Raw genomic sequence first — 15,186 nt, forward strand, 5'->3', positions numbered from 1 at the left:
GTGTTGCCCATCCAACTTGGTTTTTAAAATTCCAAAGGAAGATAGTCTGTTTTTTCTTAAAAGCAGTCGAGTCCACTCTTAAACAGCTCTTACTTTAAATTTTTTCTTCTTGGTGCATTTTTCTTTGACATTTAAATCCAGTCTCTGGGAAGTCTAATCAACTATGGAGCAGTTCTCACAGTCAAGAAGTACTTTCTCATGTTTTGCTAGAATCGCTTTTCTTGTAATTTGAACAGGACTGATTTCTGCACAACGATGTGTGGGCTTCCTCTGTGCAACCTGTCTCTTGTGAAATATAACACATTTTAATTCTTGATTCATTTAATCATTTGGAAGGAATGCACTCTACACATGGCTAAAGACACTCTTGTTATAGCTGTTGGTTCAAAATGGGTTTTATATGGGGAAGGGGATGCAGGTGGAGGAGGTGGTCAAGCCATAGGTAAAGGTAAAGGTAAAGGTTTCCCCTTGACATTAAGTCCAGTCGTGTCCGACTCTGGAGTGTGGTGCTCATCTCCATTTCCAAGCTTTGGTTAGACCACACCTGGAATACTGTGTCCAATTCTGGGCACCACAATTCAAGAGAGATATTGACAAGCTGGAATGTGTCCAGAGGAGGGCGACTAAAATGATCAAGGGTCTGGAGAACAAGCCCTATGAGGAGCGGCTTAAGGATCTGGGCATGTTTAGCCTGAAGAACAGAAGGCTGAGAGGAGATATGATAGCCATGTATAAATATGTGAGAGGAAGCCACAGGGAGGAGGGAGCAAGCTTGTTTTCTGCTGCCCTGGAGACTAGGACGCGGAACAATGGCTTCAAACTACAGCCAAGGAGATTCCACCTGAACATTAGGAAGAACTTCCTAACTGTGAGAGCTGTTCAGCAGTGGAACTCTCTGCCCCAGAATGTGGTGGAGGCTCCTTCTTTGGAAGCTTTTAAACAGAGGCTGGATGGCCATCTGTCAGGGGTGATTTGAATGCAATATTCCTGCTTCTTGGCAGGGGGTTGGACTGGATGGCCCATGAGGTCTCTTCCAACTGTTTGATTCTATGATTCTATGAAGAGCCGGCGTTGTCCATAGACACCTCCAAGGTCATTTCGTCAGCATGATTGCATGGAGCGCTTTTATCTTTCTGCCCGAGTAGTACCTATTGACCTACTCACATTTGCATGTTTTCAAACTGCTAGGTTGGCAGAAGCTGGGGCTGACAGCGGAAGCTCACGCCGCTCCCCGGATTTGAACCTGCAACCTTTTGGTCAACAAGGTTAGCAGCTCAGTGGTTTAAGCCACTGCGCCACCAGAGGTTATGCCATAGGGTCCACCTTATCCACATATTGCCACAAGACTGGGGATGGTATGAGGCCAAACTCCAGTGAGAGAATCCACATTCTGCACGAAGAAGATCGATTAGTTCAGTGGTTCCCAGCCTTTGGTCCTCCAGGTTTTTGGACTTCAGCTCCCACAATTCCTATCAGCTGGTAAGGAGATTTCTGGCAGTTGAAGTCTAAAAAACCTGGAGGACCAAAGGTTGGGAACCACTAGACTAGATCAATGCCAGGATTTTTTAAATAACAAGTTTAATTATCAGGTAGCTGGCAGCTGTGAAAAGCACTCAATGAAGATCCTGGAAAGCAGCTGCCGATTTGTGCAGGCAAAGCAGTTCGACTTAACATAAGGCAGCTCCCTGTGTATCAATACAAAATTGTATGAAGCTAGAAGGTTGTCAGGGTTGCAATTCAGAAAGTATCTAGATCAGTCATGGGCAAACTGTGGCCCTCCAGGTATTCTGGACTTCAACTCCCACAATTCCTAACACTCTACCGGCTGTTATGAATTGTGGGTGCTAAAGTTCAAAACACCTGGATGGCTGAAGTTTGCCCATGCCCGACCTATATTGAAAAGGATATTAGGAAGGAGACTGGGGAAAGATCTCTTGAAGATGGGCTTGTTGTGATGTACACTTTCCAAGAATGTCCATTTTGCCCTTTCAGGCTGCTCATTTGGAGGCAGACTTTACGCCTTGGAGGACACTTGGCATCCTGATTTGGGGGAGCCCTTTGGCATCATGCATTGTGTGGTGTGTTCCTGCGAACCAGTAAGTATCACATTAAGTATCCCTGATCCTCCTCTGCCACTTTTTCCTTTCTCTTCTCATTTTCTAAGTGCTCAAAGGAGCTTGATGTGGAACTGTAGACTAGTATCTTTAATCCTTTGGGTTGGTTCTCATGGTTTTGGATGGGGTGGCATTCCATGACTCCCTCCCTAAAAGCAGTGTTGTTGTTCTTTTTTTGGGAGTGGGTGGTAGTGATATTGCTCTTGTTATATGGTATGTGAATGGTTCCATTCCCTTTTGACCTCCAGAATCTGTTGACCTTAACAGATAGCAGTGATCATAATTACCCGAGCTGTGAGGTGAGGGGAAATGGTCTCCCTAGGAATTTGCTAGGTCATCCAGGAATGACTATAGTATAATTCCTTGGAAGGAATCTCTAGGTCCTCTAAAACAATAATATGATATTTTGGACCAAAAATGATGGAGTTTATTTTATTTATTTATTTTTTTACAGTATTTATATCCCGCCCTTCTCACCCCACAGGGGACTCAGGGCAGATTACAATGTACACATATATGGCAAACATTCAATGCCAATTTGACATACAACACATAAAGACATACACAGAGGCTATTTAACTTTTTCTGGCCGCCAGGGGAGCTGTCGCTTTCATCGTCCATCTGTGATGAAGTACTTCCGCATTCCCCACATGCTTTTGCTGGAGTGCTTTGCTGGAGTCTTTTTTATGGCCTCATAAATTAGTTAATTTAGCCTCCCCACACAAGGTGGTACCTAATTTTCCTACTTGACAGATGCAACTGTCTTTCGAGTTGCAAAGGTCAACAACAAGCTACACAATTGGTTGGAAGCCCACTCCAACCTGGGCTGGCTTTGAACTCATGACCTTTTGGTCAGAGTGATCTTAATGCAGCTGACACTCACCCAGCTGCGCCACAATCCTGGAGTTCAATGGTGTGTATTCATACCTGTGGTTTCACATGACCATGGTCTGGCCAAATATATCTCTTTTATTGATATGGAGGTCATACTCTACTGATGTGGTGAATTGGCTCTGAATTTTAGACCCGACCAACACTGCCATATAATGCTGTTTCAAACTGTATTATATGGTCAATGTATTCTCATATAATGCAGTTTAACTGCATTGAACTGCATTATTTGAGTCCTCGTTGACCAAATTGTATTATATGGCACTATACAGAAGTTGACCAATATGCTGAACCTTATCCCCAAAATAGGTTTTACAAAATTTTACATAGCCCCTTTAAAGTTTGCACTAAAACCCAAAACATCCAATGACAAGGGAGCAACTTGTCACCACTGGTTGCAAAGTTTTGGGGATCCTAATTGATATCCTTCATGTCTTCCATGAAGCCAAAGAATTGTAAGCCTGAATGCAAATTAACTATTTTTGATCTGCTCTGGGAGCCTTTGTGGCTGGAGAGTGGAGTATAAATACTCTAAACCAGGCGTGGGCAAACTTGGATATCTACCAGTTGTTTTGGATTGCAACTTGCTGTTAAGAATTGTGGAAGTTGAAGTTCAAAACACCTAGAGGGCCCAAGTTTGCCCAGGTCTGCTGTAAACAAACAAAGAAACAAAGAAAGAATGCCCCCTGCAAGGGCATGGAAAACTTACTTTTGGGGGGTTTTCATGTGTCTAGGGCAGCGTTTCTCAACCTGGGGGTCGGGACCCCTGAGGGGGTCATGAGGGGATGTCAGAGTGGTCACCAAAGACCATCAGAAAATACAGTATTTTCTGTTGGTCATGGGGGTTCTGTATGGAAAGTTTGGCCCAATTCTATCATTAGTGGGCTTCAGGATGCTCTTTAATTATAGGTGAACTATAAATCTCAGCAACCACATCTCCCAAATATCACAGTCTATTTTTCCCAAACTCCACTAGTGTTCACATTTGGGCATATTGAGTATTCCTGTTAAGTTTGGTCCAGATCTATCATTGTTGAGTCCATAGTGCTCTCTGGATGTAGTTATAGTGGTCTCTATAACGCCAAAACCCTTCAAGTATTTTCTATTGGGAATGGGAATTCTGTGTGCCAAGTTTGGTTCAGTTCCATCCCTGGTGGAGATTAGAACGCTCTTTGATTGTAGGCGAACTATAAATCCCAGCAACTACAACTCCCAAATGACATTATCAATCCCACCCCCAACCCCACCAGCATTCAAATTTTGGCATATCAGGTATTGGTGCCAAACTTGATCCAGTGAATGAAAATACATCCTGGATATCAGGTGTTCACATTATGATTCGTAACAGAAGCAAAATGACACTTACGAAGTAGCAACGAAAATAATGTGATGGTTGGGGGTCACCGCAACATAAGGAACTGTATTAAGTGGTTGTGGCATTCAGAAAGTTGAGAAACACTGGTCTAGGGCATTAGGGAAGATCCTGTCCAAAAAAATTAACCAGATACCAAGCATGATCCTTCCCACAACAGAAGTGGACTCAGCATCTGAACAACACAGACTAAAGAATTCATCTTTAGGCTACAAAAATGACATTTCTTCTTTCCCAACACGAGCAGGGTCCAAATATACATTTTTCTTCCAAATAATAGTTCATAAGGATATCCAATCTGCAAAACCACACATGCCGATACTGATTCTAATGGTGGGCTGCAGGATGTGTACTGTTTTCCTCTCTCCAGCCCCTTAATTGCAAGTTTGGCAGGTCCTCCTTCCTGGTGTTTAGATCTTTGCTTAAAGGAATTAAGCTCGGACTTGAAGGAGCGAGAGGAGGTGAAACTGGAGTTAATAGGGTACGGTTCAGGGAGGGAAATAAACATCTTGTTTCAAATGGAACATGAAGAACTGTCTGAAAAGTTTGGCAGAGGACAGAACTCTGCAGGGCAAAAGTGGGATGCCATGTAGATAGGGGTGACAGGGGTGAGGAACAAGTCATCCTGTGACATTTTGTCTGGGCCACATAACCCATTAGTTCCAGCCAGCGTAGACAATGCCAACAATAATGGGAAATGCAGCCCAGCAGAGAGATTACAAGATATATGTAACCTTACAGTGGCAACAAAGTCATCGGAACAATCCAAGATTTTCTGCACTTTGATTCAGTCACTAATAAAACTGGAGCCTGGAGCCAGGAAGTCGGAAGACGGCTAAGACTTGGAAGGGCAGTCATGAAAGAACTGGATGAGATCCTCAAGTGTGAAAGTGTATCATAATGCCAATATCAGATTCACCCATTCTGTAGGATTTCTAATTTCTGTGTATGATTCTTAACACTGACCAGTGGAAACTGCTCATAGGACAAATGAATATATCTGACCTAAAGCAATCCTCATTAGAAGTCAAGGGAATTAAGTTGAGGCTATTGTACTTCAGAAGTTCATAAGAAGATGAGAGTCACAGGAGAAGATAGTAATACTCTGCAAAGTATATTGCTATTTGTATAGTTTAAGTTGTACTTTACTTACTTACGCGATCCCTCGTAGCCTGAGGATGATAGTCCTCCAAGTGTAATGTCTCGGCGGTGGGTCAGTAGGTGGCTGTGGAGACCTATCCTTGATCCGCATGTTCTCCTGAGCTGGGTGGAAGGTCAGGGTTGACTTGATGCGCTTCCCCTTGGCACATTTCTCCCTTTCACCCTCTATTTGTGCCTCTTTGAATTCTGCAGCACTGCTAGTCACAGCTGACCTCCACTTAGAATGCTCAAGGGCCAGGGCTTCCCAGTTCTCAATGTCTATGCCATAGTTTTTAAGGCTGGCTTTAAGCCCATTTTTAAATTCCTTTTCCTGTCCACCAAAATTACATTTCCTGTTCTTGAGTTGGGAGTATAGTAACTGCTGTGGGATAGGATGACCAGGCATTCGGACAATGTGGCCATTCCAGTGAAGCTGATGGCGTTATACTTTAAGTTGTACTGAAGTGCTTTTAGTTGTGAGCCACTTTGAGTCTCCATATGGAGAGAAAAAGCAGGATATAAATTAATAATAATAATAACAATAATAATAATGTGGAAATCAGCAGGAAAAGAGGAAGGCAGCATTGCAGATGGGTTGATTCAGACAAGGAAGCCATTCCTCTTAAGTTTGTAAGACAAGGGCCATCTATGATTGATGTTTTATAGGTCTTCCAGTCATTAGTTCACCATGAGCCGAAGTCTTGTCAACTTGAATTCAATTTGCGCTCATGTTTTGGTTTGTTTACCCTGAAGAAGATTGGGAACTGAAATCCAAAACATCAAGGACATCAAAATTTGGAAAGCACTGTCCTAAAGACTCCAAATCTCATCTGATTTTGGAAGCTAAGCAGGGTCGGCCTTGGTTACTACTTGGATGGGAGACTGTTCATGCATACCAGGTGTCATGAGAACTATTTCAGAGGAAGGAACTGACAAAATTATCTCTGGGTATTCCTTGCCTAAGAAAACCCTATGAAGTTCATGGGGTCACCATAAGCTGATAGATGCCAAGAAGACAGAAGCATACATCTATCCATATGAGTCTTTTTGGAAAGACAAATATTTGCCTCCCAGTTTCAGTCTTTAAGGAAGAAGAGGAGACTCTGTTTCAGCAATCAGAAATTTAAGAAAGAGCTGGAAATCTGACCATAGACCACCCACTCTCTTGCGCAGTTGCTCCCCAAGAGACGCTCAAAAGTCCATGTAGTGTGATGCATGCAAATGTGGTTTTTCCACTGACTCTTGCTTTCATAGTCCCTCTTCCCACCCCACATATAGCTTACACTTTTTTCCTTCAGCCCTTTCCCCCCTTCAGTTTATGCATTATCTCAGGTCCCCCTTGTTCAGTCTTAAAAGCACAGAATTGTAGGGTTGGCAGGTAGCCCTAGAACTGTAGTTCAGTGGTTCTCAATTTTTTTTTTGACCAGGAACCACTTGACCAGGGATCACTTTGACCAAGGACCACTCTTCAACATTAGTACCAAAAAGGTTACAAATCAGATTTTGGTCAATTTCAGATTCACTTTGGTTATTTGGGGAGCTGATTCAGAAAACTGCATTGGATAGACCACATCAGCTCTAGTTTCTGACACAGAACATATGCCATCCAATAGTCGCCATCTGCTCGCCCACAGAAAACCATATTTAATAATCTAGAGGTGATGTGGTCTATTCAATGCAATTTTCTGAATCAGTAACCCAGATAACCCCAGGAACAGACATAAAAACAAAGACACCAAGAAATTTTGTTTTTGTTTGGGCTGTTATTTGAGGTGCTGATTCAGAAAATTGCGTTGGATAGACCACATCAGCTCTAGTTTCGGATACAGAACATATGCCATCCAATAGTTGTCATCTGCTCACCCACAGAAAACCATATTCAATAAACTTCGGCACTATTAGAGTGTTTCACAGGGCCAGATGCTCTAGTTGCAATGGTGTAGTAACGGTGAGGCCGCGAACAGAGGTGACCCTAGGTAATTTTCAACTGTAAGCAAACAGTATTTTGGCACCCACCCCCCCCAACCAATCACTGATATATATTTTCTGTTCGTCATGGGAATCCTGTGTGCCATATTTGGTTCAATTCCATCATTGGTGGAGTTCAGAATGCTCTTTGATTGTAGGTGAACTATACATCCCAGTAACTACAACTCGCATATGTCAAGGTCTATTTTCCCCTGAGAGTGCCTCAAGAGCGCCCCTGGGCAAAATCAACTATACTGCAAATGCTTACTTTGTGTAATGGGTTGAGCCGCCCCTGGCCGCGAACCACAGGTTGGGAACCACTGTTCTAGTTCAACCTGCTAATATATAGCGAATGTATCCTGACAGGTGACCATCCAATTTTTTTAAAAGGAAAATCTACTTTCTTTTGAGGTAGTGTTCTGCCAACATCGCCTGCCATCAGGAAGTTCTTCCTAATGTTTAGATGGAATATCTTTTTCTTGCAATTTGAACCCAAAGTTTCATATATTAGTTTCAGAAGCAGCGCGCTTTAGCTAAGAAGATTTAATACCTTCATAAACTACATCTCCCTTTTTTTTTGTCGTGTCAGGAGTGACTTGAGAAACTGCAAGTCGCTTCCGGTGTGAGAGAATTGGCTGTCTGCAAGGACATTGCCCAGGGGACGCCCGGATGTTTTTTTGATGTTTTGCCATCCTTGTGGGAGGCTTCTCTCATGTCCCCGCATGGAGAGCTGGAGCTGATAGAGGGTGCTCATCCACCTCTCCCAGCATTCGAACTTGTGACCTGTCAGTCTTCAGTCCTGCCGGCACAGGGGTTTAACCCACTGCACCACTGGGGGCTTCCATGATGCCATAACATTTAGCCATGGCAATTAATGTAGTGTTGAACTGCATTATTTCTACCGTGTAGATGCACCCTTAGATAACCCAGAACAGATTCACTTCTCCAGGGACATCAGAGACACCGGGCACAACTATTTAGTTTTAATTCCATTAGTTTCTATATATAATATTTTAGCTGCCTACAGACTTCATCTCATTTAGAACAGGCAATAGAAATCAATGCAGGAACCTACTAGCTTCAGTCCCATTGAGTCCATACTTAGAAAATGTCTGAACATGGACCCATCTGACCATGTTGATTTATAACGATCCTTGAGTGAGTTGTCTTTTATGGTATTAAAACTGTTTTTAATGGTATGTGCATCAGTGACAGGGTGAGACCTCAAATGCATGTCTAATAAATCCTCATTTGCCATTGCAGCAGATCGCAGGAAATGTCTGTACTTTGGACTTCTTCACATGTTTTCCTGTCTGCAATAGTTTAAAATGCTCTGGCACACGCTCCTCTGCATGATACAGTCCCAACACAATTTCCTGCAGTAAATCTGCCATTGTTGCTTGCCTTGGTTGCAAGGAGAAAGCACCACAATATCTTTGCTGGGCTGTTCAGATAGGCAGTAGATAAGGGTAAGACCTTGGTTTGAATCCATTTTTGGAAATATATTTCTGTATTCAGAATGGAAAGAAATACAAAATGGATAGTTTTGTTCCAGGGCTTTGAGTACTTTCGTTCTTAAACACCTAGATCTGAATCTCAGGTATTTGGCTATCTCACTACAGAATTAATGTTGCCAACTCTTTGAAAAACTCTGCATCCTTAGGACTGTGGTCTTCTCTATAGTGGGAAGAAATGTATAAGTGAGATTGGACTAGTGCAAATGGGAGATAATTTTGTTCATTTTGCTTTTTATATTTGCAAGTATTTGTAAGCTTTGTGTCGAAGATGGAAAGAATGTCAGGTTTTCAAACATTTAAACGTGAAAGAAATCAAAACTCAGTGGCATCCAGTCAGGATGGTTCGTTATTATTTGACTAGGTTTCCCTGAGGGAGGGAGCAGGGAAACCTAGTCAATGCATTTACATGGTTTGGGGCAATTTTCTCTGACTTAGGGGCAATATGTCACCCCAAAATCAGCCTGAATTTTTTTTATTTTATTCTATTATTTTTTATGATGGTTTGGGAGCCTTGAGGGGTTCCTGGGAGGGGTCCCCATGGCCACCTCTGGTCAATGTGTAAGACGATTTTAGTAACCCCTTTCAACAGAATATTGCATTTACTGTGTATCGCATACATTGAATCATCGAGTTGGAAGAGATTTCAAGGATCCTGCCTGGCTCAACTCCATTCCGCCAGGCAGGAATACACAATTAAAGCACCCCTGACAAATGACCATCAATCCACTGCTTTAAGAACCTCTAGATAAGTGCTCTGATTCCTCACATAAGCACAACATTGCTTCTTCCATCGTCCATAAGATCACACATTGCTTTAGAAGAGTAGTCGGTTGCACAGCCTTCATCATGTGCAGATGTGGAATTTCAGACTTTTGCACAGCCCACAATATGACACTCTGAAGTCTAATAGCTCTTTTAAGCTTTGTTTCTTTCTTTCCTCCCTTCTTCAGCACAAGAACCGTCATGGGAAGCCGCTGGGCAAAGTCAGCTGCAAGAACATCAAGCGTGACTGTCCCACCCCGCCTTGCAGTGACGCCATCCTGTTGCAAGGACACTGTTGCAAAACCTGCCCCAAGGGTAAGGGTCGACAGAGCTGGGGATCCTGCGGTTGTCTAGGGCTGTGGTTTGAAAAATGTGAGGCAGGCCTTCCTAGAAAGATGCTATGGGAAAATGTCCACCCTTTCATCCACATCATGAGCCTCCTTTCCTCAGAGATGCTCAGACTCTGCCTGCAGGATTGAATGCAAAATAGAGAGGGGGAAATCCTTGCACTTAGAAAGCTTGTGTGCCAGGAGGAAAGAGTCTAGTGACTTCATCCCTAAAGGGGGGAAGTGAGGGGACTTGTCTTCTTTCTGTGGTGTTTCATGGGGTTCTGGCTTTTAAAAAGCCGGAGAATTTACTTATTTATTTATTTACTGTAGTTGTATACCGCCTTTCTCAGCCAATCGGCGACTCAAGGCAGTTTCCAACAAATCAGTACATATAAAAACATAATACAGATTAAAACATTAAACAATATAAAACACTACAAAAGCAATAAAAACAACATCATTAGCATTTCATTATTACCAAGCATTGTCCAGTTCCATTGTCAAATTGTTCGATCTGAACCTGAGGAAGAACTTCCTGACTGTGAGAGCCGTTCAGCAGTGGAACTCTCTGCCCCAGAGTGTGGTGGAGGCTCCTTCTTTGGAAGCTTTTAAACAGGGGCTGGATAGCCATCTGTCAGGGGTGATTTGAATGCAATATTCCTGCTTCTTGGCAGGGGGTCGGACTGGATGGCCCATGAGGTCTCTTCCAACTCTTTGATTCTATGAGTCTATGATTTCCTATATTAGCTACTCTGCATTTGTAAACACTTTCTCGAACAGCCATGTTTTAACTTGCCTCTGAAACGTTAAGAGGGAGGGAGCAGGTCTAATCTCCCTAGGGAGGGTGTTCCATAGTCGAGGGGCCACCACTGAGAAGGCCCTGTCTTTCGTCCCCGCCAAACGTACTTGAGACGAAGGCGGGACTGAGAGCAGGGCCTCCCCAGATGATCTTAGAGTCCTCGACAGGTAAGTTGGGCCAGAACTGTTTAGGGCTTTATAGGCCAAAGCCAGCACTTTGAATTGGGCCCGGTAGCAAACCAGAAGCCAGTGGAGCTGGCGCAACAAGGGAGTTGTATGCTCCCTGAGCGCCGCTCCTGTTAGCAATCTGGCTGCTGTTTGTTGGACTAGTTGAAGCTTCCAGACTGTCTTCAAAGGCAACCCCACGTAGAGAGCATTGCAGTAGTCTATATGGGATGTAACCAGACCGTGGATGTTGGGTCTCCTTGGAAGGAGGAAAAGGACTGTATCCCTTCTGGGATGCCACACAAATGAGTGTTCCTACTGAAAACCAAAATATCCTGCTCCGAGACTTCCCAACATCACACACGATTGCCTCCTCCTCTTTCCTCCTCAACTATTTCAATGATGCCAGCACACTTTTGAAAACAGGCATCCTTTTTGAGACACCACTTCGCATGAGATTGTTCTTTTCCTCTTAAGCCCCTTACACCAAAGGATACAGGGACCTTTCTATTTTGAGACACCACTTTCCATGGGACCATTCCCCTTAAGCCCCTAGAGTAAAGGAGACAGGCATGTTTCTTAAAACACTTCTTTTCAGTGGGACCCACACTGTAAAAGGAGCATTACCAGACATCCCACATGAACAACCACACCAAAATATCACAAAGTAATTGGACATATCCACCACTTCCCATCACAAGGAAAAATACCTGGTTTTAAGCATTTACAAGCACAGGGAAAGGAATGGAGTTGATTTCTAGCCATCTTTCAAATCTATCCTTTTCTACACGCTGCAGAGACGGAGTCCCTGGGGCAACCACCAGAAGCTGTCCTGCATCATTTGATGAGCTCTATGGGAGTCTGTGTTTGAAGTGTGTAGAAATGGGTCAAAACAGAACAAAACTTCCAAATAATGAAGTCCTAAGGACTTCATCACATTAAGGTTGGGATTTGCCATGCATCGTGACAAATCTGATGGGTAGGATCATAGAATCATAGAATTGGAAGAGACCTCATGGGCCATCCAATCCAAACCCCTACCAAGAAGCAGGAAAATTGCATTCAAAGCACTCCTGACAGATGGCCATCCTGCCTCTTGTTTCAAAGCCTCCAAAGAAGGAGTTTCAACCACACTCTAGGGCAGAGAGTTCCACTACTGAACAGCTCTCACAGTCAGCAAGTTCTTCTTCATGTTCAAATGGAATCTTCTTTCGTGTAGTTTGAAGCCATTGTTCCACATCCTAGTCTCCAGGGCAGCAGAAAACAAGCTTGCTCCCTCCTTCTTATGACTTCCCTTCGCAAACACCCTTACCACCAAACCACACATACACAATTGCATTATTTCCTCAGTTATAACTTTGGGATATTTTCTGGAGAGGACAAAAAACCTGATGAAATGTTCCCCATGCCCTCTCGGCACCATTTGGAGCAAAATGATATATTTTTTGACCCCTAGGGGTCATAGTAATGGTGCCAGGGACCTTCTCCAATCCCATAGATTTCACTTTTCACAGTGTTCCTTCTGCCAGATTTGTATATGAAACACATCCTTTTCCAGCATTCGTTGACCACTTCTTGTGGGTTCACCCTCCAAACCTGTTGAAGCTATTTCCATTTGAGGTCTGCTGGGCTCAGAAGATGCAATGTGCTCCATGGCTTTCAGATGAGAGGCACGAGGATGGGATATCTGAGGATACAGCCATGTGTTGCTCCCTTGTTTATTTGGCATGTTGATTTTGTGCATTGGAGAGTGTCAGCTTCCCCTGTATAGTCTATTTCTCCATTTGTTTGGGTCACTTGCAATGAAGGGAGTTTGTCTGGGATCACGCCACCTGGCTGGAATATGCCTGCCCTTGTTTGAATAGCCATGCTTACTTGAGAGATGGATGGAAATCCCGGGTTTCACCAGAGGCACATTGATATACAAATTGTGCATCCCTTATTTCTTGTTTATACCTGGGTCTCATCTCCAAAATATCTCATTGTGTACCTATATGCAGATACAAGTATTTCAAAATCTAAAAAGTCCAAAATGTAAAACACATCTGGTTCCAAGTATTTTGGATAAAGAGTACTCAACACGTGTGAATGCGATTCATGATTTGGGTATGAGAAGATCTGACCATTGATTGCTTCCAGTGTCAATGGAGTGGTGAATCTACATTGGCTTTTAGTCTGAACTTGAAAGGAACTATGTATGGCTCTGAAACGACTGTATTTAGAGACAGTGCTCAGTACTTTGGATAGCTCCTGAAAAAGGTGGAGTATGTCTGCCACCCAAAAGCCTGTGATTTGAGCATTGGACTACAACTGTTGAAGATGTATTTTGTCAGATGTGGATAAATGAAGCAGTGGATACCAGTCCCACAGACCATACTGAACTTCCCATAAAAGAGGCAGTTTTCCACCACTTTTTAAAGATAGTTTATTCTACTATCATTTCATTTAGAGATCCATCCAGGGACAAATATGTTGTCCGGACACAGACATCCTCCCCAGAGATGTGGTTTGAATGTCTACAAGTCTCTCCATCACCAGGGCAGCCATAGTTCATCATTCTTTCTCCTCTAGTAATCCCCACTCCTATTTTCAGTTTGGCCTGTCACTTTTGTGCAGATCTTGCATACTCTCCAAGATTTCACAGATAACCACTTGAGCATGTGTGGCTAAGCAATATCAAAATGTGGTCAAATTGGCAAAAGTTGTTCATGGGGGGAAACATACAAGATAGGGGAATGTTCAGCTGTTTGCTTTTGCCTGCATCTACTGAGAAAGACAAGATTTTTCTCTTTTCTCTTCAGCTTAGTTGAGTGCAAACTGTTTTTGCACTTTGCATTCAGTTTGTAGCAGTAAGAAGAAAGGGGGAGAGTGGGAGGAAGAAAACACTGAGACATTATATTGATCAGAACTGTCACTTCCAAATCAGGATAGTTGAAGGGAATAAGGCCAGCATCCCATTGGTATAGCTCAGTGGTTCTCAACCTTTATAATGCCGCGACCCCTTAATACAGTTCCTTATGTGGTGATGACCCCCAAACCATAACATTATTTTCCCAATTGCAATTTTGCTACTGTTATGAATCATAACAGTAAGGTAAATATCTGATATGCAGAATGTATTTTCATTCACTGGATGAAATTTGGCACAAATACCCAATATACCCAAATTTGAATACTGGTGGGTTTGGGGGGATCGATTTTGTCAGTTGGGATTTGTAATTGCTGGGATTTATAGTTCAACTACAATCGAAGAAGGGAGCCTCTGGTGGCACAGTGGATTTAACTACTGAGCTTGTTGACCGAAAGGTTGCAGGTTTGGATCCAGGGAGTAGCATGAGCTTACACTGTCATCCCCAGCTTCTGCCAACCTAGCAGTTCAAAAACATGCAAATATGAGTAGATCAATAGGTACCGCTCAAGTGGGAAAGTAACTGCACTCCATGCAGTCATACCCAGCCACATGACCTTGGAGGTGTCTATGTACAACACCGGCTCTTTGTCTTAGAAATGGAGGTGAGCACCAACTCCCAGAGTCAGACATGACTCGACTTAATGTCAGGGGACAACCTTTACCTTTACCTACAATCAAAGAATATTCTGAACTCCACCAAAGCTGAAATTGAACCAAACTTGGCACACAGAACCAACAGAAATTACTGGAAGGGTTTGGTGGGCATTCACCCTGAGCTTTGGAGTTGTAGTTCACCTACTTCCAGAGAGCACTGTGGACTCAAACAATGATGGATCTGGACCAAATTTGGCACAAATACTCAATATGCCCAAATGTGAACACTGAAGGAGTTTGGGGAAAATAAACCTTGACATTTGGGAGTTGTAGTTGCTGGGATTTATAGTTCGCTTACAATCAAAGAGCATTCTGAACCCCACCAAAAATAGAATTGGGCCAAACTTTCCACACAGAACCTCCATGACCAACAGAAAATACAGTTTTTGATAGTCTTTAGCAACACCTCTGACACACACACACACACACCAGGGGTTCAGACCTCCAGGTTGAGAAACACTGGTATAGGTGATCTCATATTCTGGAAGGTGTGGTACAAAGAAGTCACTTCTCAACACTACAGCTGAAACGCAGTTACTTGATTCAGTAGATCTAGTCATGCTGG

At 43.2% G+C, this 15,186-nt stretch overlaps 1 protein-coding gene across 1 annotated transcript in view; it reads left to right on the top strand.

Moving 5' to 3' along the window:
• Positions 1–15,186, top strand: part of CHRD (chordin) — an 85,667-nt gene that overhangs the window by 12,601 nt on the left and 57,880 nt on the right. Inside the window, exons 2-3 of the mRNA XM_060767412.2 lie at positions 1,993–2,096; positions 9,953–10,079. Coding sequence (XP_060623395.2) covers positions 1,993–2,096; positions 9,953–10,079 — 231 coding nt within the window. The remainder of the gene's footprint in view (positions 1–1,992; positions 2,097–9,952; positions 10,080–15,186) is intronic.

The sequence above is a fragment of the Anolis sagrei genome, chromosome 3, assembly GCF_037176765.1.
Source record: "Anolis sagrei isolate rAnoSag1 chromosome 3, rAnoSag1.mat, whole genome shotgun sequence".
NCBI lineage: Eukaryota > Metazoa > Chordata > Lepidosauria > Squamata > Dactyloidae > Anolis > Anolis sagrei.